General features: G+C 44.1%; 1 protein-coding gene across 5 annotated transcripts; it reads right to left on the bottom strand.

Moving 5' to 3' along the window:
- Window positions 1-8,364: 8,364 nt before the first annotated feature.
- ZNF202 (zinc finger protein 202) lies at window positions 8,365-25,002 on the bottom strand. Of its 5 annotated transcripts, XM_081122817.1 has the most exons (9): window positions 24,875-24,983; window positions 23,933-24,056; window positions 15,706-15,822; window positions 14,463-14,946; window positions 13,570-13,780; window positions 13,158-13,246; window positions 12,117-12,246; window positions 11,508-11,618; window positions 8,365-10,975 (listed from the first exon to the last, which is right to left on the bottom strand). In XM_081122817.1, the coding sequence occupies exons 4-9, from the start codon at window positions 14,862-14,864 to the stop codon at window positions 9,984-9,986; spliced, it is 1,935 nt and encodes a 644-aa protein (XP_080978943.1). In that variant the 5' UTR covers window positions 14,865-14,946; window positions 15,706-15,822; window positions 23,933-24,056; window positions 24,875-24,983; the 3' UTR covers window positions 8,365-9,983. The 5 variants fall into 5 exon arrangements, with proteins under 5 accessions (XP_080978943.1, XP_080978942.1, XP_080978945.1 ...); XM_081122816.1 differs by lacking the exon at window positions 15,706-15,822 and having other exon boundaries at window positions 24,875-25,002; XM_081122820.1 differs by lacking the exon at window positions 15,706-15,822 and having other exon boundaries at window positions 10,888-10,975; window positions 11,508-11,602.
- Between the last annotated feature and the right edge of the window lie 2,233 nt (window positions 25,003-27,235).

Genomic DNA, 27,235 nt, shown 5'->3' with positions numbered 1-27,235 from the left:
CCCAATTAGAGCACACACAAAAATTAATAAAAAAAGATCATCTAAGGGACCTCTGGGACAACATGAAGCATAACAACATCTGCATCATAGGGATAACCAGAAGGAGAAGGGAGAGCAAGGGACCAAGAGACTATTTGAAGAAATAATGGCATAAAACATCCCTAACAGGTGAAGGAAAAAGACACACATATTCAGGAAGCCCAGAAAGTCTGAAATAAGATGAACTCAAAGAGTCTCACACCAAAACACATCAAATTTAAAATGACAAGTGTTAAAGAAAAAAAGAGAATTTCGAAAGTAGCAAGAGAAAAATAGGTATCTACAAGGGAGCTCCCATAATACTGTTGGCTGAATTCTCAACAGAAACATTTCAGGTCAGAAGGGATTGGCATGAAGTAGTCAAAGTGATGAAAAACAAGGACTTCCAACCAAGACTACTCTACTCAGAAGGGCTATCACTTAAAGTTTTAAAAAAAAGAGCTCCCCAGAGAATAAAAAGCTAAAGGAGTTTGTTACCACCAAACCAGTATTATAAGAAATGTTAAAGGATTTTCTTTACGAAGGGAAAAAAAAAGAAACATAATTAAAAAGAATAAAATGGCAATAACTATGTAGCAATAAAAAAATCACTTTAAATGTAAATGGCTTAAATGTACCAATAAAAAGACATAGAGTAGCTGAATAAATAAGAAAATAAGACCTATATATATGCTGTCTACAAGGGACCCACCTCAGAACAAACAGATACACACAGACTAAAAGTAAAGGGAAGGAAAGACATTTAATGCAAATGGAAATGACAAAAAAAGCTGGGGTAGAAATATTTATATCATAAATAGACTTTAAAGCAAAGGCTGAAAAGAGAAAGAATGACATTGCATAATGATAAAGTGCTCAATACAAGAGGATATAATTCTTGTAAATATTTGCATAACCAACATATGAGCACCTAAATATATAAAGCAAACGTTGATGGACATAAAGGGAGAGACTGACAGTAATACAGTCATAGTAGGGAATCATAACACCTCATTGACATCAATGGATAGATCTCCCAGAAAGAAAATCAACAATGAAACAGTGAACTTAAAGGACACACTAGACCAGATGGATTTAATTACTATTTCCAGAGCATTTCACCCACAAACAGGAGAATATACATTCTTTTCAAGTGCACATGGAACATTTTCTAGGATAGACTGCATGTTAGGACACAAAATGAGTCTCAATAAATTTAAGAAGATTGAAATCATATCAAGCATTTTCTCTACCACAATGATGTGAAACTAAAAATCAATTACAAAAATAAAATAAATAAAATAAACCACACAAACTCATGGAGGCTAAATAACATGTTACTTAACAATGAAAGTGTTAATAATGAGATCAGGAAGGAGTAAAAAGTTACCTTGAGCCAAGCCTGTGTGGTACCCTGAAGTGGTCCAGACCTGCACTCTCAGATTTTGAGTAATTCTTTCCAGAGAAGAGCAAATCATAAAAAAGAATTAGTGAGAATGATGTCAGAGGAATGGCAGTGTGAGAGATCCCCTTGGTCTCTTCCCTTGAAGTTTCAACAATTTGAACAGCTATCATTCAGCAATGGATTCCTTGCTCAACACAAAAACACACCTGAGAGATCTGTACATTGAAACATCTAAAGGTGGGCAAGTGGGAGCAAAAGAGGGAAGCAAAAATGAAGAAAGGGTGAGATGAGCCAGAGATGTAGCCAAACAGCCAGTACCTCATGGTGGCACTCAGCCCAGAGAGCTGAAGAATCAGGTTGTGGCTGAAAATCTCTTCAGCTGAGAGGAGCAGAGAGATTCAGTGGGCATTCTGCAGGAGTGTGTACAAACTGTGACTGAGCATAGTGACCTGGGCAGGAACACAGCACAGAAGTGTAGCCATGGTTGTCTGGGAGTCAGTATTTCAGACAGAGAAACAAAGCCATGGAGCCTGGTGACCCCTTAACTTCGCAGAGCTTGGCTCCCTTTGCTCTCGGTGTCACATTATCTGCAAACCTGAGAGAATCACTTTTTTCCTGAACAAAGCAGCTTTTACCTGAGGGGGAAGCAATTGCCCCACCTTTCTGAAAAAATTCTTTCCCTACCCTGTGGAGTTTCTATACTCTGAGGCTCACTAAGAGCCTGAATAACAGCCTTGGGTGCTTTAAGTCTTTGCTGGATTTGCTTCTGGACCCAGGGCATGGAAAAGCAGACCTTGGTTCACATCTTGGTCCTGTCCAAACACACCCAGCCCTAGCAGAGAAAACCACAAACTGTGGTGTATGGAAAACTTCAAACAGGGTACTCAACGTTAGTCACAAACAGCATCTGACACTGGCCTACACCAGAGACCATCCAAAAGACTGGGAACCCTAGCAGATCTTCCTAATACATAGAAACAAACCCAAACAGGCAGCCAAAGTGGGGAGACAAAAAAATAAGCCCCAAGTGAAAGAACAAAAGAATTATCCAGAAGAAGAGCTAAATGAAATGGAGATAAACAATCTATCAGATAGAGAGTTCATAATACTGATCATAAGGATGCTCAACAGCATGAGAAAAGAAATGGAAACTATGAAAAATGACCAATTAGAAATGAAGAATTCCATAGCAGAAATAAAGAATACATTGGAAGGAATAAACAGCAGATTAGAGGAAGCTGAGGATCAGATCAGTGAATTAGAAGACAGGGTAGAAAAAAATCACTCAATCAGAGAACCAAAAACAAAAAACCATTAAAAAACAGGATGACAGTTTCAGGGAGCTGTGGGACAACATGAAACATAACAATATTCACATCATAGGAGTGCCAGAAAAGGTCGAAAGTAAGTGAGGGGAAGAGAACCTGTTTGAAGAAATAATGGCAGAAAACTTCCCTAAGCTGGTCAAGGAAATAGTCACACAAGTTCAGGAAGCACAGAGAGTCCCAAGCAAGAAGAACCCAGAGAGGCCCACATCCAGACACATCATAATTAAAATGCCAAAAATTCAAGACAAAGAGAGAATCTTCAAGGCAGCAAGAGAAAAGCAATCTGTTTCCTACAAAGGAGCTCCCATAAGGCTGTCAGCTGATTTCTTATCAGAAACTCTACAGGCCAGAAGGGAAAGACATGAAGTATTCAAGGTAATGCAAAACAAGGACCTGAAACCAAGACTACTCTATCCAGCAAAATAGATGGTGAAATAAAGAGTTTCCCAGATTAAAAAACAAAACAAAACACTAAAAGAGTTTATCACCACCAAACCAGCGCTGCAGGAAATGTTAAATGGACTGCTGTAATAAGAAGTTGAAATAGAACGAGAAACATAGGCATAAAGAAATAAAATGACAATAGATAAGTACCTATCAATAATAACCTGAAATATAAATGGAATAAACACTCTAATCAAAAGATTGGGTAGCTGAATGGATAGAAAAACAAGACCCCAATATATACTGTCTACAAGAAACCCACTTCAGAACAAAAGACTCACACAGGCTAAAAAAAACAACTTCTAGAGGACTTTAAAGGAGAGATCGACAGCAATACAGTCACAGTAGGGAACTTAACACCCCACTGACTTTACTGGATAGATCTTCCAGAGAAAAAATTAACAAGGATATAGTGACTCTAAATGACACACTAGATCAGATGGATTTAATTGACATTTACAGAACATTTCACTCCAAAGTTGCAGAATATGCATTCTCCTCAAGTGCACATGGGACATTCTCAAAGATAGACCACTTGTTAGGACACAAAACAAGTCTCTACAAGTTCAAGAAGATTGAGATCATATCAAGCATCTTCTCAGACATTTACACCATGGAATACTATGGCAGCTGTAAAAAAGAAGGATCCCTTACCCTTTGAGACAGCATGGATGGTGGGAGCTGGAGAGTATTATTCTGAGTGAAATAAGCCAGTCAGAGAAAGACATGTATCACATGATCTTATGCAAATGTGGAATCTAATGAACAAAATGATCCAGAGACATAGAAGCACAGAAGAGACTGACGAATCTCAGAGGAAAGGCAGAGGTGGGTGGGTGGGGAGAGATTAACCTAAAAATTTATATACATATATGCATAACCCATGGACACAGACAATAGTGTGGTGAAGGCCTGGGGGGAGAGTTGCAGGGGGGAGAGGATCAATGGGGGACATAGGGGGACATTTGTAATACTTTCAACAATAAATTTTTCAAAAAAGGTCCATGGACATCAATCATATGGTATTTTTGTATTGCATTCCTTAGGCACTCTGATCACTTTTCCTCATCTGTTTAGATTCCTTACGTCACAGTGCCAGAAGGTGAATCTATTGCCTCCTAGCTTGACTGCTTCGGAGGATTCGAGGTCCGAAGACCTAAATGGTTACAAGCAGCCCAGGTTTTTTTAATATATATCCCTTGAAATTTGATGCAGCAGTAAGGAGCTTTAAAAAAATTCATATCCCAGATATTTCCCTATTTCTTTCCACTTAACACTAGTTTTGCACACCTACAGTCCCTGTGGGGGGAACCAGCCTCCAGCATTGGGAGTCGACCTCTAGTGGTATTTCCTTAAACTGCACCTGCAAACGCAGGTCTGCAGGTGAGCAGAGCCTGCTCATTTGCTAGGCCCAGGGCAGCTCAGAGTTCAGGCTTTGGTTTGTTGATGTCAGGCACAGCACTCATTACCCTCAGGTTCCCTTTTTTGGTTTTTTGTTTTTGTTTGTTTAGCAGGTGGTCAATAAAAATTCCTAGAACTTTGAAAAAATAAATTTCTGTTCTACTCTGTGGAGTAATTGTTAGGGCATCCCTAGAAGATGAATATGATAGGGTTCTTATAAAGAGTAAATTAGTGAACATAGTCAAGCACTTAAGAAATTGGCACAGTGTTTTATGTGTTTGCTCCCAGAGTCACACAAGTGGAAAATAGTGGGACTAGATTTAAACTCAGACTATCATGCAATACTGACTTTGCAAAATGAGAAATATCAATTATATCTCAATAAGATGGAAAGAACCCTTACGAAACATAATAATAATAGTGTGAGTATACAAGACATTAATGAACAAAGTATACCTTTTTTCTGTTTAAAAGGGGGAATACACATAGATTTACATGGTTGAAATTAAGATAGATGTAAAGCATGGATGTGTCCTTTTAAAACATGATCTTTTTAGGTTAACTGACAAGTCACTGATCCCAATCACACTGGATAAACAAGTCAAGGACATTGTTTTTTTCACGTCCTGGGTTACAAAATTGAAATGGTAGCCTCATAGGGGTAGCAAAGACTTAGAATTTTGCTAAAATTGGAAAAATACAGAGAAAAAAGTAGGAGATTGGGATTTGGGGTGGAGTCAGGCTACAAACCTATGAACTTTACTTGGTTGACTTTGGCATACAGGGGACTGAAGGCTATAATCCAAGGCAGAGGCCCTCGCCACCCCACATTTCAAAGAATTCAGCAATGGGGAGACAGATATACAGGTTAAGTGGGAAGGGAAATGAAACGATTTGAAGTACATAATGTGGATTCTAAAAGAAGAGATTACTCAGAGGAAACCCGTAAACTCATCAAGAACTTCCAAATCATTAAAGAAGTCAAGGATTTCAAAAGCCATTCTTCAAGAGAGGAGACAGTTTGCACGGGAGATGAATTTTCTCCTGGGACATAGGAAGCTTCCTTATTAAGGGGAACTCTCATGTCTAATGCTTCGTCTCCCTAATCCTGAGAAAAGTTGACATTTCCTCTGCTCTATTAGACAGTATGCTACTGTAAAATAACTGGCTTTGGAGTCGAATGGTCCTGATTTTTAAGCCATTCCACTCATAATGAGTACATTTGAATGAACTTCTGTGAAATAAAACCCCTGTAACACACAACGATTAAATAAGTTTCATTAAGCATCCAGCATAAAGTGATCAGACTACGCTCAACAAATGAGTGATAACAGACTGGAAGGGATCACAAACTAAGAAAAAGCAGGTTCATTCTATTCTCCCTCCCACTAATCCCACCCTTTCCCTCAAATTTGCTCTTCTAGGGCTCAGGGCAGTTTTTCTCAGTGTGTGGTTCTCTCCCTCTAGCCCTGTGATAAAGATAGCCTTTTAAATTCCCTCCTTGGCTGCATCCATGCTCCATGGACCATTCATTTTGAGGAGTGCTTTTATGTTCAGCCTTCCTGTGTTCTCTTCAGGCCACTTGTCTCATTTTCCTCATTCCACTTGCCAGGGAATTTTCCTAGTTTCTTCCTAACCTGTCTTAGAGGTAACTATTATACTAGACAATTTAAAACACTGGTGTCGAGGAGCACCAAATTACTGATCAGCACAGTGCGTCGTCATTTACCATTTCTTGGTCCAGCTTTAGGTTTACGAAACCATCAAGGGAAGTAATGAACTCTCATCAGGGTTGCTGTCTGCCCTGGGAGTCTGGTGAATCGAAATAGTTTTTTGGGCCCTGGCTGGTTTGGCTCAGTGGCTAGAGCCTTGGCCTGTGGACGGAAGGTTCCCGGGTTCCATTCCGGCCAAGGGCACACGCCTCAGTTGCAGGCTTAATCCCCTGCCCTGGTCGGGGCCCATGCGGAAGCAACCAATGTGTCCCTCTCGCACTGATGTTTCTCTCTCTCCGCCTTTCACTCTCTGAAAAGCAATGGAAAAAATATCCTCACGGGAGGATTAAAAAAAAAGCTTTTGGGGGACATATCTCATTTCCCTCATGGAAAGGGGTGACCTACTGACTGCAGTCCTTGATGTCGGCAGCACCTGGGGAGGCCAGGGGAGGCCTCAATCTGATACTGGGGTCCAGATTCTTGTCATGGCCCAAGAAAGGATCCGAGAGCTGACGAAAGTATTTAGCAAAGCACAGTAAATTTATTAAAGCAATAGTACGCACTCAAGAAATGAGTGGTGACCTCAGTGAACAAAACGCCCCCATAAGGTCTGGGTAGGTGTTTATTAAATGTGGGCAAGGGGGGAGAGACAGGGTGGTCCCGGGCTTCTGACACTGGAGGGGTGACCGCCAACGCAGCTAGCCCGTACCCCTCTTCGCCAGATAGGGATTTGGTCCTCTCAGCTAGGAAACTGGGGAGGGGGGAGCGGGGGACAGTGAAGGCCGCATCTGTGATGTTTCAGCCAAGATGGGAAAGAGGAGGGGTAAGAACTTAGGCCTTTGTTCCCTCCTCCCGCTTTCCTGCCTCATCCTGACTGGAGAGGATTGAAGCCAACAGTCTCTGCCAACGTTGCAGGACTCAGTGGGGCATTTTCTCGGCCACATTTCTGCTGCCCCTTGGGAAAGGCATCTTCTACCAGAGCCATCACTTAGTTGGGCTTCAGTCCTCGTATTTTGATGTTAATAAATTCTCCAAGGAGTTCACTGGAGTTTACAATTCTGCTCCAGTTTGAAGCCAAAGTTCTAAAAATTTATTTTGCCTTTCTCTCTTTTCTATTTATTTCTCATGGGACTTTGGGATGGAGGAGTCAAATATCCTTTCGTTATTCCTAAACCAGTGGCCAAATATTTGAATACTATTTTAATTTTGTAACTTTATTGGCTCATCATTCCACCATTTCCAACAATCTAGCAATTCTCTAGGTTGTTGATTTACACATTATAGCTTCCTCCCAGTATCTTCAAAACCCTGCCTTTTTCCTCCTCAGAAATGTGTCTCGGTCCTCAGGAACACTGGGTATCAGTGCTCAAGAAAACCCCACAGGGGGCCCTCAAACGGGAAGACTATCCTGTGCTTGAGTCTTCCTATGTTCAGCTGTATGCTTGTTCACTCCAGGTTCCTATCTTATACTGGCACTGCTGCTGCACAGGGCCAGTTTGTGCTCAGATTTAGAAGGCATGTCCCTCCAGGAAGCTCAGAAAATACAGTAATTTATGAGACCAGAGATTGAGTGTTAGCATATGAAATTTTGCAGGGGAATCAGCAATAAAAAACTATGTTCCAACAAACTGGGCCAGTCTCTCAAACTTTTCCTTATGTAGAATTCTCAACAGATTTTCATTTATTGCAATAATTTAGAGAAATCAGCAAATAAGGTAGTTTGTTCTGTTACTGCCCGAATTTTAACAGCTTCCATATAAATGGCAGTAGCTAGAAATTATCTTTTTAAGCTTTGACATTTCCCCCAGAACAAACTGTGTAGAGCTATGGTTCAGAAATGTTTGCAGATTAGGATAGTCTCTTCTGCAAACTCCAGGCTCAGGTCTTACCTGTGTGCATATGTTCCACCTGTGGCTTCGCTAACTGTGCCACACCTCCTCTATCATGGAAAACTATTCCGTACTCTCTCATCTCTTTGTGTGAATGATGCTCAGAACTAGGAACCTGAAGCCCTGCAAAGTGAATAGGTAAGATGGAGTTTCAGACACCAGGGAACTTGGCTGCCAGTGTTACTTTTATTTATTTCATGTATTTCCAAAGGACAATGGCTGACTGGTATTAAAATCAAACCGGTCAATTGGAGTATCACTAACCAAAATGAGAATTTCCTTGTTGAGCTGTTAGGGTTGCGGCCTTGTTATCCCACCTGTATTTCTCTGGTATACACTGGCACACACGGATTGAAAATCAGAAGAAACCAGGCACAGGTGTCTCCCTTTTCTCATGCTTTAATCCCATACCCTGTGCTCTATTTATGGAGGACAGTCTCCCTAGTCCTTGCCACTCCCACAATCAAAGCAGGTAAGGTTCGTAATTATTCAGCCTCACTTCCATGGAACCTCTATCAGGCAACAGAGATCCTTGGGCCATGAGATAGTATTATTTAGTTATTAATTACATGAGAATGAAATCACGTAAGAAGCAAACAATGTAAATACATGAAAGCCATTTACTCCTGGTAAATGCTTCAGGGTCCCAGGTGCTGGGGTTCATAATTTTCCCTAATACCAGAGAACCAGGGTAGGCATTTTGGGGGTTAGGTGTCAAAATAGTCTTGAAAGCCTTGGCCAGCGGCAACAGCTTTTTAATTTTTCCATAATATGGTCTCATAACTTCTCCAGTTTTCTTCATGTAAGTGATGTGACCCAGTCAATCATTATTCTGTAATTATTATATTGCCTTTGTAAGTTGAAGCTGTTCCAAAACTCCCTCACAAACTCCTGTGAAGAGGGTGGGGTGGGTGGGCTTGTACATATGTGGGAATGTAAATGTTTTCAGTATGACTTAATGATGCCTTACTAAATCCCTTGGCACCCAAATGCCATATCCCAGTTGTAGTAAAAAAAGGTGCTAGGGACAAAACTGAGACTGGCAGAACAGTAGGAAGGCTGACAGCATGAGTACTCTGACAGGAAAAAAAACACCCACAAGGAAAGAGGCTTCTGACAAGGCCTCCTTTTCAGCAGCGTCTGGTACCTGGGGTCACTGACAGTGGGGAACAGAGCTCCCTGACAAGGTCCATGGGAAGCAGTTTTGAGGTTTTCACCCCAACACTTCTCCCATCTCTCCCCAGTATCAAGGAAAGTGCATGGTGAGGAAGTGAGTCAGTGAGATGTAGTTATCCTGTGAATGGGTGGCAAAGCAATCAGTTTGCAAATATCTGGCCTTGAGTTCAGGGCTGTGTGCTTTAAGATCTGAGCCCAGTAAGGAGAGCCCACAGGCTGGTGCCTTACCAAACTTAAGTTGTTGTCCCGGGCAACTTTAAGTTGAGGCTGTTGAGTAGTCTTTAGGATATCTAACAGCCCATTTTTGGGAAAACATTAACCGCAACTCTTAAAACTTCTAATTCTCTTACCTCATACCCACAGGAGAGGCAGGAGCACTGCAGTCAAGGAGAAACCTCAATTCAGGTTGTACTTTGGGCAAAATAGCTCCTTAAGGAGAAGTTGGGAGGTTCTGCCCAGGAGGGTTTAGTTAATTGTGGGAAGAGGTTATGTCAATCTGGGCAAGTCAGGGAGACTCCCTAGTAAAGGTCTCCCCAGGATGACCAGAGCGCTTCTCCTAGCCTATCCCTGGGTTGGGGCTGAATGTAGATCTCCTAACATGGGGTCCTAGCTAGGAGGTCTTTCCTGAGTGGGTCCTCTGATGCCTGATTAAGTGATAGCCTCTGCTGAAGCTCTTTCCACAGGTAGGGCATGTGAATGGTTTCTCGCCAGTGTGTGTTCTTTGATGCCTGACGAGGTGGTCCCTCCGACTGAAGCTTTTCCCACATTCATTGCATCGGCAGGGCCTCACTGAGGCATGTCCTCTCAGGTGCTTGGCAAATGCAGCACTATGGCTGAAGCATCGCCCACACTCACTACAGAGATAGAGCTCTTCAGCGGCATGAATCTTCCGGTGTGCCATGTACCGCCTGTGGTCACTGAAGTCCTCTCCACACTCTCCACACAAGTAGGGTTTGCCTCCAAGGTGGATTCTTTGGTGCGTTGTTAACACAGATTTCTGGCTGAAGCTTTTGCCACAAATAGTACAGAAGAAGGGTTTTTCTCCCGTATGTGTCCTCTGATGCCTGACAAGGTCTGAAGTCCAACGGAAGTGTTTTCCACAATCATCGCATCTATAGGGCTTCTCAACAGGTGTTTTCTCAGCTGGGACCAGAGGGGGGGTTTCATTCAAATTCTTCTGGTTTAGGGGAAATTTATAAGAGGTGTCCAGTTTGTGAATCTTTTGGTGTCTGGCAAGATGTGAGCTCCGTGTGTAACTTTTTCCACACTCCATACATTTATAGGGTTTTTCTCCTGTGTGAGTTCTCAGGTGTCTAACAAGGTGGGAGTTACATGTGAAACTTTTTCCACATATAGGACAGCCATGAGGTCTCCCTAACAGGGGGTAAATAGGTATAGTTTCCCGAAGATCAGTTAAACTATTAACTTGAGAAATATCTGTATCAAATCTTCTTTCATCAAGTCTACCTGGATCATCCTCAAAGACTATTTCCCAATCTGGAGTCTGGTGGATTTCTGGATCTCCTAAAACAGACATGTGTAGATCCTCCAAATTCAGATCTTCTTGCTCAAGAAACTCTTCCTCATCTTCACTCCTATCTCCTGAAGAGAGGGTGAAAAGAGAAAATTACAGAGGTAATGATGCCTTCTACATAATGGGGGGATTTTAAAACAGAGTTCTGGAAGGCCCAGACCACACAGTGAGAAGCCCATATTTCATAACTAGATGTGGGGGAAAAAAGGAAATAGTCATCTGAATGCCCATCATATGCCAGGCACTTTATGTTATCTCAAGCTGTCAATAGCCTTAATTTGGACAAATATCATCTTCATTTCACAAATGTGGAGACTGAGGATCTAGAGTTTAACTGAACTGCTTAATAAACGGTTTAGATGCAATTCCAAAAGTCCTGACTTTTTTCCTTTCGCCATTTTGTATTACACAGACCTCAAACGAATGCTGGGAAGGGTAAGAGGAGGAAAAGGATCGGAGAATTTGGTGTTTAGAGGCAGACGGTGGTACTGCCTGGCAAACCACAAGAACCAATGAGGGCAGTACCCCACGGGGAGAGAGGAGCACTGACTGAAAGAACCACCAGCTCAAGGGAGGAAGATTCCCTTTGTCTTTCCTCACCTGTGTAGGTAAAACTCAGAATTTCTGGCTCTTGAGGCTCTAGAATATCTGGAACCAAAGGCTCTTCTTCTCTAACGTGGGAGATCTCATCGAGCCTGGGGATTGGAAATGCTGTTTGAGAGGGGAAATAGGACATTACGATTGGTTAAACAATGCCATGTTAAAAGCAGATGAGCCAGGTCAGTTGATCAAATCTTTGGTCTCTTTAGCTTGAGCACTCCCAACTAAGTACTGTACAGCTTTTGCCTTTTACCTATAACCCAGTAATTATACAACTGTAAATGCTACTCTCTTTTCCCATATTCAAATAAGTACATTATCTCCAACTTTTATTGCTTGTTTTAAAACTCATGCTTACCTCAAATATATTAAAGCTATAATATTATAACTTGATTTTCTTATTAGAAGTTTCCAACTACTTTCTAAGCATTTTCTCTTCTCTTTAACTTAGAAGGATATCATCTTACTCAGCTAATCCTTCAATCTCATTGGTGGGGCAGGCATAAGAGAAGTGTGGTACATACAGTCTAAGCTCTAGGGCCCCATAATTTCCAACAGGAGAAAGGTCTCTGTGCTCAGAACACTCTAGAAACACTTAAACTTCCTTACACAAGGAGACCACAATTCCACAGTCTTCTTCCAAGACATATTCTCCATAGAACTCTTTCTGTGTTGGATCCAGATCACTCCACTGGTCCTGAGAGAAGCATACAGCCACATCCTTGAAAGTTACCAATCCCTGAAACAACAGCAGGATCCAATTAAAATGTGATGCCTCACAGTGCCTGGAATGAAGGTCTCTGGTATAGGCAGAATCCACCCAGAAGACAAAAGTAACTCAAATGGGATACCTGGCTCCCTTTCAGGAAATGTCTCACCCTGTCTCACTGCTTCCTGACTTTGCACTTTGACACTGGCCTACTCCCGCTCCCTTGTCTTACTTTCTCTCAGAACTATGCTCTTCTTCTTGACAGTATTGTTTATTTACAAAAGAAGTCTTAAAAGTCATCATTCAACCCCCTATCTGATGCTTTAATACCATTTACCTTTCTATAAAGTCGTCTTTTCTAGGGAGCTTCCCCCAACTGATCTCTAATCACCCTTGTCATGTACGATGTCTACAGAGCATACACAGGACTTTTTCTTCAGCAAGACTAGTCTAAAAACACAGACAAATTCTATTCCTTTTCCCCACAGCCACAGGGCTTAGTTTCTGGGCTCTGACTACAGTTGGTCTTCATCAATGTTGTAGCCTGACTGAATGCAATCCTTAGAGTACACCATGCAATTTCAGAAATCATTTCTGCAGCAGTCACCCTTACAAATGACTGTCAAGTTTATTCCTAAAAACCAAAACAAACCCTCATTCAACAATGTCTAAGTTGTACTTGAATGTTACAAAATAATCCCATTCAGTTAGTCCCTCTGGTCAGTGGCAAATAAAGGGGTTTTGGAGCCTGTAGATCCAACTGAGACTATTATAATTTATCTTATTAGATGCAACCCCCCTCTCCCCACAAGTGAAGGACTAAGAATTTAAGCTGAGAAAAGAAGAGTGGAAATTTGTGTCCTGTCTGACCTATTGAGCATATGGCTAACACCACAAGGTCCTTCAAATTCTCTGTGGAATTGAGGGACAGGAGGGTGCACCTGTGACAGAGCTGTAAGAAGGGCAACCATCTCTGGGTTTCCGGTGTTCCTCTCCTCAGGAAGGCCAGGGTCCTGGGGCATTGGAACCTCTACAAAGAAAAGGTGGCAGAAATCAGCAATATGCAGTGCACCCCTATAACTGCCAAAGAACTGAGCATCCCCCATCACCTTTGGTGGGAGGTGGGAATCAAGAAAGTGGCCTAAGGGCAGCTCAAGTAATCCCAACATGACCTATAAACTATCAGATGCTAAGAGGATGACCAAGAGCATTGCTCTCTAAGCTTAGCCCTATTCATGGGGACTCCAGCTGGTGCTGTCTCCTCAACACCCTGGATCCTATGAGTTATTCCTCTACCCAGCTTTGCTGGTATAGAAGTGCTCCCCCTCCCCGCACTCTGCTGAGGCTTCCCACCGCTCTCTTGCAGGGGCTGGAGCTCCAGTTCATGGCACAGGCTCTGCTCTGCTGGTGCCCCCGGGTCTGGGCTCTGTGTGGTCTCCTCATGAGGCTCTTCGGGGGTCAGGGTCTGCGCAGGATCCTGCAGCTCACTAGGTGACTCAGGCTCTGCTCCTGGATGCACTGTCTCCTCTGACAGGACTTCCTGGCCATGAACATGGACAGTCACCTGGGAATAATTCCAACTTCCAGTCACCATGGAGTCAGGAGGAAAGTCTTGGCTGTCCTCAGAGCTTATTTTAGGAGAAGCTGTCAACAGAAAAAAACTCCCAGAGGGACCCAGATGAAGAGGGGAACCTCCAGTTCCACTGGGGCACGCAGGGAGTTGCTGAAGGTTATCCTCACCAGAATAAAGCAGGGATGGTCAGATACTGCACTGCTCTCTCACCTCCCTCACCATGTCTCTATCCTGCAGGGCCGAGGTCCTGTCCTTCCCATCTCCACTACCCCACCCGCAGCAATCCTCGTGGTTTGCTTCCCTGCCTTGTTGACCTGAGTGGGAATCTGTGACTGAAGGTTTTTGAGAACCTTTGAAAAGTGACAAAATCTTCCTCCCCAGGAACTGGAGATTCAACATCCAAAGACAGGAAAACCAAAGCCACATAACCCTGGGGGGGATGAAAGCCTTAAGGTAGTCCCTAAGAAGTGCTTCAAAAAGCAAGAAAATCACACTCACACACACAGACACTGCGTCTGCCTCATGGGGCTTATGGATCTAGGCGCAACCCAAGGGCAGAGCCAATTACATTTAAAGGGTGATTTATGGGGCCCTGTCAGCCCTACTCCCAAATCCATCCTTCGAGCAAATGGTCCCCCTCCACATCACACAGGTCAGGACTCCCCCTCCTCACCCACCGCCTTGGTGTCCTGGGTTGGTTCTGCAAACCCTCCACCAGTGTCACTGCCTCCTCGCCACTTTCTGGCCGTTGGCCCCGCACCCAGCTCTGCAGTTCTCCGGGCAGGACAGTAAGGAACTGTTCCAGCACAAGCAGCTCTAGGATCTGCTCCTTTGTCCGCCTCTCTGGCCTCAGCCACTGACGACAAAGTTCTCGGAGTCGAATGAGAGCTTCCCGAGGGCTTGCTGCTTCCTGGTAGCGAAAGCGCCGGAAGTTCTGGTGCGAGGTCTCAAGCACGGGGTCATCCCCCTGCAAGACAGATTCTGGCCTACAGGTGAAATCGTCTTCTAATTTCACCATTAGAATCCCCTCTTCTTCCCACAGATCCTGGTCCTCCAGTTCCAAGGCCGCAGCCATTTTCTGGCTCTGGGCTGGTCTCACACCATCTAGAGCTCACACTGTCATTACCCCCCAGTCTCAGCCTGGGCACCTCGAGGACCTGGGGTAGAGAAGTAGAGACAAACAGTATAAGCTTAGAATTATACACAGGGATAGCAGTTATGAGTTTAATCATAATCATGTACATGTAACACTTCCTCAAACTACTAAATCTCCTTTCCCCAAATCTCATGACCATACTGACAATAGATCTAGTTGCAATAGGATGACTAGGCCGAAGGTATGTTCACACCCATAGAAAAATACTGCATTTCTACTTCATGGGACTTGTGAACCTAAAAGGAAAGCGGCCAGCAGCAAGGATTCATCATAATCACCTGCTAAAAACTGGTACTGACCAAGGTCTGCTCTACAAACACATTCACACATACACTAGAATGTATCTTCTCAGAAGAGACACACCAACATGGCTGAAATAGACAGAAAAGGCCTTACTGAAGTTCATTCTGAACTGAATTATACCCAGGATTAATTTATTCTGTAAAATGGGAACTCTGAGACATCTGAGGGGAGGACTGAATGAGTTAGAGGGAGGAAAGCCACTTACAGTGGCTGGCACATCAGTGCCCCAGAAGCAACATTTCTCTTGTGAAGACATCTTTAGTTGGAAGACCTACAGGCACTCAAACCCAAGTGTTCAAAACTGAATTCATTAGTCTTACTCCCAACCCTCTCCTCTTCCTGGAACCCTTCCTGCCTTGGCTGGATTGTCACTCATTACGTCAAGATTCAATTTGGTAATCCTTGGGTTCAACTTTGACTCTTCTCCATTGCTTACAGCTCATTAAACTGAATCTACCTCTTAAGGCTCTGGATCAGTTCCCTCCTCTTCTTGCCCAGACTGCTCTAGTTTGGGCCCTCATCTCTTGCCTGGGCCATGCCATAACCTCCTAACTGGGATCCTGGCAGCACTCAACTGTGAGCAAAGGGAAACGAAATTACCTGCGGAGCTTTTGCAGAACAGTATCACACATTATTTTCCTGGACATTCTGATTCAATCTAGGCAGCTGTATCTTTAGAAACTGTGTGTGGTCTGGATGTGCACCTTGGCTGAAACACCTCGGGTGCAAGGTTAAGAGGGCGAGTCCTGGAGTCAGGCTGTTGGGGTCTGAACCCTGGCTCTACTGTTCACCAGGTGCGAGGTCATGGGCAAATTCTTCCTCCTTAGGCCTGCTCCCCCATTTATAGAATGGAGGTAATTATGGTGTTCATCGAACAGAATTACTGAGGATTAAATGTATCACTATGTGAAGTGCTTAGAACAGTGATGGCACCCCAAAGTTAACTTCTTAAAATGTTTCTAAATTATAGTTCCAACTGCATCACTCAACATTTAAAAAATAATTTCCACCCTGGCCGGGTGGCTCAGTTGGTTGGAGCATTATCCTGAACACCAAAAGGTTGCAGGTTCGATCCCTGCACGAGAGGCAGCCAATCGATGTTCCTCTGTCACACTGATGCTTCTCTCTCTCCCTTCCTCTCTCTCAAATAAATAAAAACAACAACACATATCCTCAGATGAGGATAAAATACTTTCTTACTGTAAGATCAGTTCCAAAATCCTCAGCAGGACATGCAGCTCTTCACAAGCAGCTCTCGCTCCATTTCCTCCTTCACCTCTTACCCTACTCTGACTCCCTGGCTGTAACAAATGCACAGGGTCTTCTCCGGCTTCCAGGCCTGTAGGAAGTTGTTCCTTCCGCATGGCATCTACACCCCACCCTCACTGCTGCATGGTGTTCCTGATTCTTCATGACAGGTCCCTCTTCTTCATCCCTAAGATCTGCAGGCTGGGTCTGGATCAGTCCTCCTCTGGATTAAAACTGCCTCCAAACGTGAGCTAGCTGCCTCCAGACATGTTACTCTCAAGTTGCCAGTCACAAAGAGAGAGCTCTGGCAAATCTGGTCCCTAGTTAACACCCTCAATCAACCCTCCCTGTCTTCCAAGTGAAATACAAACTTCCGAGTACCATATATTATGTGTACCCTCATCTTACCCCCTTCGCCCTCCTCTCAGTCCTTTCACAGACCCACGTGTGCGCATGCACAGAACACAAACGTCCTTTGGTTTTTGAACGTGCAGTTCCTTCTGACTCTTTACCCTTCACTAGGTTAGACTTTACTTATCTTTCAAGGCATAGCTCAGGCTTCACGTCCTCTGAGATGTTTTCTTTGATCCCCTCCCCCCATCCCTAAACATAGTTAGAAATCACTGTGATTCCACAGCAACCTGGGTATATCTCTATCACAGTATCTGTCACATCAAAGAGCCCTTTTATCTTTCCAGCGAAACGCCTTGCAGGAAGGGGCTTTGCTTCTCAATCTCCTATACCTACAATAAAGCGCACAATGAAAATGCACTTAAATGAATAAACCTCCACTTTGAAGTTTTCTTCCTACTTTAACAGAAGAATCAGCCTTTTTCTCCATTGTTTCTACTCTATTATTCACCCATTTTGTTAATTCTACCTCTAAACTTCTTTTAGATTCATCCATCTCATCTCCACTACCTGGTCAGGCCACTAAAAGGCATTACCAGAATCCTTAAAATAAGTGACAACATCCTCCGCTCCCACACCTCACTGGCACGCAACAGGCACTCAAGTGCTGAACAAGTGACTGGGTCCAAGTTTTACCACCGGTATCGCCGCCCTGGCCCCTCCAGACCAAGCTGCAGTCTCCATGTGTAACCTGAGAAATTTGCTTTTCAGTCCTTTTGTGCTTCAACAGAACTGCCTCAGACAGCTCTCAATCCACTCTTAACAGCTGTGTCGAATGCACTGTTGCCCAAGTGTGTAATTTCAAGGACCGTATTACTCATTTTTATGATCTGTATCCCACTGCTCTTCACGCTTCCTCTTCCATTACCCTAAAATACTTACTATTACTACACACTTTCAGTTTGTTTTAGAGTCCCCTCTCTAGATCTTCATATGCTAATTTCCCTACTATTGAATTTGCTGTCTCTACCTCAAGGTGATTTATTTCCTCAGGCAGTTTGTAATTTTTAAAATGTTATGCCCATCTTCAATGAGATTGTTTTCACACTGGGAGTTCTGAGAGCCCTAGGTTATAAAAGTGAGCTCTTTGTATAGAATTTCACTTGTTTCTACCTAAACACTACTGATTTCAATGATCTTGGATCAGTTTTCATGTTAATTTCTCCGAGTTCCTGAATTAAGCTGGTATTATTTGGGCCTGTGCCTGTGATTTCTGTCCTACCAAGGTTATGGAGGTCCACTGCCATGCCCTTCTGACTGATCACTGGACCGATTTCCAAGCAAGGGGCTGTCCTTCAAGGCTCCAGGCTGTCAGATGGTTCAAGTACATATACCTCCCCCACCCCCAGTTCATGTCTCCCTGTTGTAGCACAGGTATTAGGACCCCAAACTCTAGAAGCCTTTATTTTGGCCTGAAATCTCCTTGGGCTGTGGTGGAGTCAGCTTGTATTACTAACATAAAAAACCAGCCAATGGCTTCACACTGTTCACAGAATAAAGTGTAAACTTCTTTATGATTTGATTCTTAAAGCCCTTCAAGACCTGGCTCCTACATCTTTTTTTTTTTTCTTTTTTTAAATATATCTTTATTGATTTCAGAGAGAGGACAGGAGAGGGAGAGAGAAACATCAATGAGAGTCATTGATCGAGCCCGCAACCCGGGCATGTGCCCTGACCGGGAATCAAACCCTGATCGCCTGGATCCTAGGCCGACGCTCAACCCCTGAGCCACGCCCGGCCGGGCATCTACCTCTTCTTTTTGCCCATGACTGCCACTCCCACTAAATGTCACTGCTTCAAAGTACTGTCTGTCTCTCTTCTATGCTCTCATCGGGACTTCAAGATGCTGTTCACTCTGCCTGAAAACCCTTTTCCTCCCCGTTACTTGGTTAACTCTACTCAACCTTCAGTTTCAGTGTTCTCAGGATGCCTCCCTGATCCACCCACACTGCCCCACATCACAGCATACGTATCTGCTTTTGTGCGGTAAAAACTGTTCATCTTGCTGTTTAACTCACCAGACTGTAAAGCTCTGAGGACAGGGACATAAAGCACACAGAACACTTAAGTTTTTTAAGTCTTTCTCTGGAAGGATGGATACCATGTCTTTTAATTCTTATTTATTTACCCAGCAAACCATGTGCTGGACAAGGGATGTCTAAGGATGAACCATTGACTGCTTGAACTGTGAGTACACCGAGCGCTCTGTGGCTCCCAACACAAGGGAACCACAGCTCATCACAAGGAGTCTTCAGGCTGCCCTGGGATAATCCAAATGCAAGTCACACAAAGCTGTGCATTTGGGGAAAAAATCATTTTACTTTGAGGATTTAAATAAACTTTAATAAGCACAAAACCAGACATCCAGTAATTTAATGAAACTACAATAATGACTATTTATCCAGACAAAGCTTCCAGTCACCCCCCTCTCCCCCCAGTGTTGCAAGGCAGAGAGAGAGGACAGAATTGATACCCAGGGTCTTCTGGCTTAATGAAGGGACCTCTATTATCTTAAAAATCCGAGAACGCATGCCCAGTGAAGCGACTGGGGGCCCTCATTGTTTTCACATCGTATTAGCTACAAGAGATTCCCTACTATGGAGTCTATGAGGTATGTATTGACAGAAGGGTTCTGCTATTACAGAGCTTTGCTTTCCAAAGGAAAAAAATGTAACAGCACCACATAAAAGCTGCCATTTTAAAATGCCTTTCAGAATCACAAATTCAGATTTCCAATGCTTGTTTGTATTTACTTAGGCAGCATAAGAAATTGAGATGAAGGCAAACAGATCACCAGCAGCAGAATGAAGGGAGGAAGGGGACTCCTTGGTGGGGCAAGAGATGGGAAGGAACAGGAGGCAGGTGGTGCAGGGAAAGACTTGGTTCCAGAAGATTCTGAAACGATGAATGCAGAGATGTTTCACAAGCCTAAGCCCCACATCTCATCTCTTGATTGTGTATTTCTAAAATGTATGGGACAGAAATGGGGGGGAAGATGTGGAAAAGGTAAGACCTTTCTCCAGTCTTTGGCCAGCTGTCTCTGCTTCTTATCTGAATGTGTCACAGGCCTGGGAAGATCCTAACTGAATTCTACTGACAAGAACAGAAAACTGCAGGCAATGGAAGGGTATGTGCTTCTCTAGCTTAAAATGTTACTACTTGCAGTGAATATTCTGGAGCCTAAATGACAAGGCTTGTAGTCATGTATTATCTGTCTAAAGGAGAGACGGTGACCTCTTTAGTAGCAAATAATTTTCAGGAGAAAACAGTGATTACAAAAGTTCAAATGATTACATTCGGCAGACATCTATATCCCTTCCAATCTCCATTCTTATCTTTTACACTAATTCAGGCCCATAACCTAGAAATTTGAATATGACTGTTCACTAGGTCATTGCAACAGCTCCTCTCTTTGTTCTAGAATAGAAATTAACCAATAAAAATTATTAACTGCCCCTTTCCAATGCTGTATTGTTCTTTAAAACTAAAGATTATCCCAGTATGACCCTTCTACTGAAAATATTCTATTGTAATGTTAATTGTCCTATACACAAAATATTTATCCATGCTTTCCATATAATGGTTAGGGGCTTTGGAGCCCAGTGCTGGATCCCTCTCCTCATTTATTAGCCACATGACACTCCTTAAGTCTCATCTTCAAAATGTGGCTCATACTACCTCACATGGGTGTCCTAAGGAGTAAATGAAGTAACGTACAGATTCACTCAGCATAGAGCCTGGCATAGGGCAGATGCTCAATATATCTGTTCTCTTTTTTTCAACTTTAAATCCTTTAGGAAAGGTGGCAAGATTTAAATGTTAAGCAAATAGTCTGTTATTTCATCATAATTATAAAAAAATTAAAATATACAGGATAAAATTTCTGTCTGTTATATCAAAAGTAAAATGTTAAACCAGAAGAGTCCTTGCTTTGATGGCAGTTATAAGCTAGGATTAAATAAGATCCTTTTCCAAGGGCTGGAAACTTAAAGCCAAAATTGAAATCAACTTTAATAAGCAGTTACATGAAATCCTGCCAAACAATATTAGCAACGCTTCTACTGATCAATATCATAGTCCCCTTCCCTCCCTGTAACTGGGAGGGAGGCAATGTGAAGCAAACACTTAGTATGCCCAAGAAGTCCCTAAACAACTTATCTCAGAAGGCAAGAGAAATAAAAAGGAAATGCATCCACTGACTTTTGGCTGTTGAACACATCATGATCAGTATGCATCAAACTATGTTTAAAAACTACTTTTGCCACTTAAACTTTTTTCTCCTTCATTAGATTCAACATAAAATATTTGAGAAGCACGGGGAGGGAGAAGTGGCTCAAAGCTTATTACAACAGGCTTCAAAGAAACAGAGTAAGGTGTGGAGGAGGGGAAGCCAGGAAGAATCCAGAGGGAAATACGGGTGGAAATGCAGTGAGGTCAGCAGAGGCTAAGATACAAACCCCATCCACCCTCAAGTTCTATAGACTTTGTGGTTAGGATCAAAGTATAAAATGGGTATAAAAACATCACTGAGAGTAAATGTAAACATGAAAAATGTAAAATAAAGCTATAAAATTATTATAACTCACTTTATTTTTTACTTAAATGTTTTCTATAGGTGTGTACTAAAGGCCCAGGAAGTTGAACAGTTGACAGTTCTGCCTTTGGAGATAGGTGACCTGTGTTCTACCTCCTAAAGATGTGTTATCTTTGACAAGTCATATCAACTCATCTTGGAAATGTAGATGATTCTCCACCTAAAGGCAGAGAGCTAGATCATCTTTTGAGAAACCATCCAGCTTTATGATGGTGATAAAGGAGATGTTTTGAGAGGAACAAGGATATATGGCTTTATTGAGTACTTGGGCCCTACTGTATTAGCCTAGGATGGTGAGAGGGATTCAAGACAGAGTTGAGGCAGGCTAGAGGTCAAATACAGATTTTAAGAGTCCAGAATTAAATACAAGGCCATCATGATCATATTGGGTAATCTTCAACATGAAATTAGGCTTTTTAACCCTAAGTAAGGGTTGTTACCCAGAGGTGGTTAACGGCCTATAAACAGGCATCTATATGCCCCAGGTTAAAACAGAACCCAAACTAATCTGAAATAGGAAAAGGGCAATCATCACACCTGACTCCCATCCTGATAATGCTGCAGCTTTCATTTGGCAGCCTGGGTTAAACTAGCTGTATCCGATGAATTACTATAATGAACACGGTCAATGCCAATCACACAGAGGAACCATTATTTAATAAAAAATAACAGGACATTATAAATACAGGCTGGCCTGAGGTGTAAACATGGATAATTCAGAGCAGTCAATTCAAAAGTCATTAACTAGGTTTTTAGTTTTGTGATTAATATTCTAGTCCAGATGCTTCCTGCTCTGTACCTAGATCACTTCCTTCTGCTTTCCCAAGGCTCCCTTGCATGAGATGGTCAAGGATGGGATCCACGCTTGCTGGACCAGAGGAATCTGAGAAGTGTCAGGTTTTCACCAAATCAGGGTCCAAAGCAGAAGTAATCCCAGCATGCCATTGTTGCTGTGGGCACTATTTAGCATCTTTATCTCCTGCTGTGAGCCCTGCCCCAGGGCAAGGCCTTCCTTATTCATTTTTATATTTCCAGTGCCTAACACTTTGCCAAACATTTGGCAGAAAGGGTGCTCAATAAATATGTGTTGAATTTAATTATTTCTCTACCAACTTGGATATAGAAACACTGAAATTCAGAATCAGTGGATGCCAGCACTTCTGGGTAATAAACCTCTCACAGGGATGGTTACAGGCATTTGGCATTAGTACTTATTCCAATCTCCTGGGGGAACCAGCTGGCATAGCCATATATTGCTTTACTGTGTGGCACAGGGTTAGCAGAAAAAACTTCTTCAAGGGAAGGAGGGCATGGGGTGAGTTTGTCCATTCCAAATACCTACTGAGCATCACTTGAACCCTGCACAATTCAAGGTGCTAGGCAAAGAAGGTGGAAAAAGCATAGGCTCTGATCTTAAAGAATTTAATATATAATTAAGAAATATCAGGGACTTTACATACTAGGGATTCACAGCAAAAGCCTAGTTTATGAGTATAAGCTAGCTATATGATCAAAACAGAAGCTCCTAACAGGAGAAATAAGAAAATTAAGGGAAAAACTTATTAATATTTCATCTTCAATTTGGCATAAGATAATGTAGCATTTGGGTTTTTTTTAAAAGTATACTTTCTTAATTCTACAAATGAAAGAATTCAGATGTAAGTGGTTCAATTACTCACACAAGCTCATATTACTAGTCTCCAGCACAGAAGTACTCACACACAGGTCTTTTGATCCCCAAACCACTAAAAGGTTTATGTGAAGAAGTTTGGCCAAAGGCAGTGGTTCTGTGTCAGAAACCCAGACCAGCAGCACCAGCACCTAAGAGCTTGTTAGAATCTTAAATTATCAAGATCCAGCCCAGATCTATTACCAGAAACTCGGGCCAGCCCCAGCAATCAGTGTTTTTAACAAGCCCTTCAGGTGCTTAAGATGCGTAAGTTTGAGAACCAGTACCTAAGGCAAAGGAAATAAATCTGAGGTTCAAGCAGAAAGGATCCAATTTTTCCAGTGTTGGCCAAATTTAAAGGAGAGCGTGTAAAAGTACAAAGAGTATAGGACTGGTATGTTTTGCTCCTGTGCCAAATTAAATAGGAAAAATGTAAACCTGTAACTTACCTCACCTGCAGTCTATAATGCCCGAGCCCCTCACATCATAGTAAACCTTGCTGTGCCCCTGAAACGACTGTCTACTGCAGTATGGTGTATACAAAGGGAGCAAAAGGGCTACAGATGGAGGAGAAGGAGGCAAAGACTATGAACCCAGGTGTTTGGTCCTAGGAGGAAAAACTCCCTTCCTCCCTCCAAACCGGCCTCCTCCTTACGCTGCCTAGTAAGAGCAGAAAGTTACTCAGGACACATGGCCACAAGTCCTAACTGCTCTGCTGCCACACACTTCCCAGCAACAGGCCTCCCACGGCTACCCCACAACCTTTCCGAAGCGGCCTTCTGGATCAAGGCTCATGCGTGAGGGCGGCTTGGAAGAGGAGCTGGGCGGAGGGAGGGTCTCCACTAGCGTTCCTGCACCTTCCGAGCGAGGCCGCCCTGGGCATCACCTGCAGTGTGGACAGAGAAAAGCAACAGCTCTAAGCCTAGCCTCGGAGTGCGCGCCCGGGCGCCCGCGGCCAGGACCGGGGCGGGGGGCGATCCAGGGCCACGCGCTGGGCCCAGGCAGGCAGGGCTACCAGCGCGCCCGGAGGCGGGCACACCCCGTGCCCCGGAGGGCGAAGGCCGGCTGGCACCTCAGAGAACGCGGCGTGTCCACGGCGCACAAACTAACAAACTTTCAGCTGAACGAGACAAAAAGCGGGGCGCGCACACTCCCGCCGAGGGTGAGGGCGGCGACGCGCAGCGCCGGCGGCTGCCCGGAGCCGGGGCCGCAGGGGAGGCAGCGGCCGCTCGGCCTCCGCGGCCTGCGCTCAGGGGCAGCATGTCTGCGCGTGCTGGACCCGGGGTTTGTGGGGCGAAGAGACGGGGCTCGTCCGGGCCGGGAGAACGCGGGGTGAGTCCTGGGCAACCGGAGAGGCGGGGCGGGAAAACGCGGGGAGGAACACGGGGCCCGCTCACGCCTCCCTCGTCGGGCACCGGCGCGGAAGCGGCGGGAGGCGCGGACGCTCAGCTTGACGCAGGCCCCGGGGCGGCAGGGGCGCGGGGACGGGGGCGCGCGGGCGTCCCCGCGGGGCCGGCTCCACCGCCGGGACACCGAGGCCGCCGCGGCCACCCGCCTGCCCGGCTCCTCGCCCCGCCGCCGCCGCCCTTTCTCCGGGACAGCAGGGTCTCCCCGGGACCGGGGGGCGGGGTCTCCGACCGCTCCCCTCTTCCCCGCCCCGCGCGGCCCGCTCGGCCCGGCCCGGCCCGGCCCGCCAGCACTCACGGCTCCGACAGCTCGGCGGCTCCTCCCCTGCGCGGCCGGCCGCTCCCGCCCACTCCCGGCCGCTGCGGCGCCACCGGATCCGAGTCGCGCGGGGCCTGGACGGTCGGAACACGTGGGGCCTTTGCTCTAGGAACCGGAAGCTGGCCTCGCCCCGCCCCTCGCGGCGCCGCGGCCTTTCTAGGCTCTGGGAGGTCCGGGCCTCTCGACGTGCCGGGCGGAGCGGGCGCCCCGGGGACCGTGCGGAGCGCTGCGGACCGCGCCGAGCTGCGACCGAGCCCCCCCGCGGGCCCCTTCTCCGCGTGCTTTGTTTTTCTGTTTTTGGTCGAGCTTTGTTTTGATTATGATGCCTCTATCTCTACTTGTTTTTCTTGATTTTCCCCCCTTTGAATTGTCTCCGAAGCATGGTAGGAGTGCAATTGGGGTTTGAATACCGGCCCTTGCTTTTTTTGTTGCTGTTTATCAAAATTTGTAACGTTGACATTATTGCAAGTATTCCTCTCCTCCCCCCCCCCCCCTTTGGCCACCTCCACCCACTCCTGCCTACTCCCTTGGCTTTCACCAAATTATTATCCCTGTCCATGGGGTGTGCATATATGTTCTTTAGCTATTTCTTGACCTTCTTTATCAAGTCACCCCACCCCTCTGCCCCTGGGCTCCAGCCAGTCTGTTCCCTGGGTCCATGCTTCCAGCTCCATTTTGTTCATCAGTTTGTTTTGTTCATTAGATTCCACATATTACTGAGATCATATGGTACTTGTCTTTCTCTGTCTGGCTTATTTCACTCAGCATAATGCTTTCCTGGTCCATCCATTCTGTTGCAAAGGGTAAAAGTTCCTTCTGTTTTATAGCCACATAATATTCCATGGTGTAAATGTTCCACAGCTTTTTTAAATCCACTTATCTGCTGATGGGCACTTGGGCTGTTTCCAGATCTTGGCTATTGTAAAGATGCTGCAACAAACATAGGGATGAATATATTTTTTATGATTGGGGTTTCGGGATTCTTAGGATATATTCCTAGAAGTGGAATCGCTGGGTCAAAAGGCAGTTCCATTTTTAACTTTTTCAGGAAACTCCATACCCTTTTCCACAGTGGCTGCACTAGTCTGCATTCCCATCAGACCTACACTAGGGTTCCCTTTTCTCCATAAACTCCCAGGCACTTGTTTGTTGATTTATTAATAGTAGATGTTATGACAGGTGTGAGGTGATACCTCATTGTGGTTTTAATTTGCATCTCTGATGATTAGTGGCCTTGAGCATTTTTTCATATATCTCTTGGCCATCTGTAAGTCCACTTTGGAGAAGTCTCAATTCAGATCCTTTGCCCAATTTTTTTGAGAGAAAAGTAGATTTTAATGATGTCTCTAAGTGTTAATTTCTATATGTTACAGTGTCATATGTTTGTCATTTTTATTTTTCAAAAGAGCCAGGCTCAATTACAAGTAGTTAACAACCCAACCAATGTGCCACAAGAAACATTGCATTTCTCTTGGTATTTGTAAGAAGTCAACAAAACATGTCACTGTTTCACTAGTAATGGTTCTAACAATTAATTACCGTGGGAATAATAGTGTTAGCAATTCAGGGGAGAAGACAGAATTGTATGTTATTTATCATGAGGATGAGAGTGTATGTTTTTAACTTCAGGAAGCTGAATAGTGATATTGGAGCAAGATGTGAAGGGCATCACAAGCTGGATAAGCTCTTGACCTGAGGAGAGCTGCTCTTTCTCTTTTTTAAAAAATTTAATTTATTTTTATTTTTTCCAGCACCATCTAAACCCTCTATGCCGTCTTCCACCTGCCCCCCCATCACTACACTGTTGTCCATGTCCAAGAATTTTCTCTTTTTTTCCCCTTTTTTGCTAAATCCCTCCACCCTCCCTCACCCTCCCATTCCCACCAGAACTGTCAGCCTGCTTTCTATCTATGAATCTGTCTCTGTTTTGCTTGGTAGTTCACATTGTTCATTAAATTCCTCATATGAGTGAAATCAAATGGTATTTGTCTTTCTCTGACTGGCTTATTTCACTTAGCATAATGTTCTCGAGGTCCCTCCATGCTGTCTCAAAGGATAAAATTTCCTTCCTTTTTACAGCTGCATAGTATTCCATTGTGAAAATGTATCATAGCTGTTTTATCTACTCATCTACTGATGGGCACTTGGACTGCTTCCAAATCTTGGCTATTGTGAATAACACTGCAATGAACATAGGGGTGCATATATTCTTTCAAATTAGTGTTTCGGGTTTCTTTGGATAAATTCCCAGAAGTGAAATCACTGGGTCATAAGCAGTTCCACCTTTTATTTTTTGAGGTAACTCCATACTGCTTTCCACAGTGGCTGCACCAATATGTA

The sequence above is a fragment of the Miniopterus schreibersii genome (genome assembly GCF_964146895.1).
Source record: "Miniopterus schreibersii genome assembly, chromosome: 20".
NCBI classification, from domain to species: Eukaryota; Metazoa; Chordata; class Mammalia; order Chiroptera; family Miniopteridae; genus Miniopterus; species Miniopterus schreibersii.
This window is presented reverse-complemented; position numbering and strand designations above follow the sequence as displayed.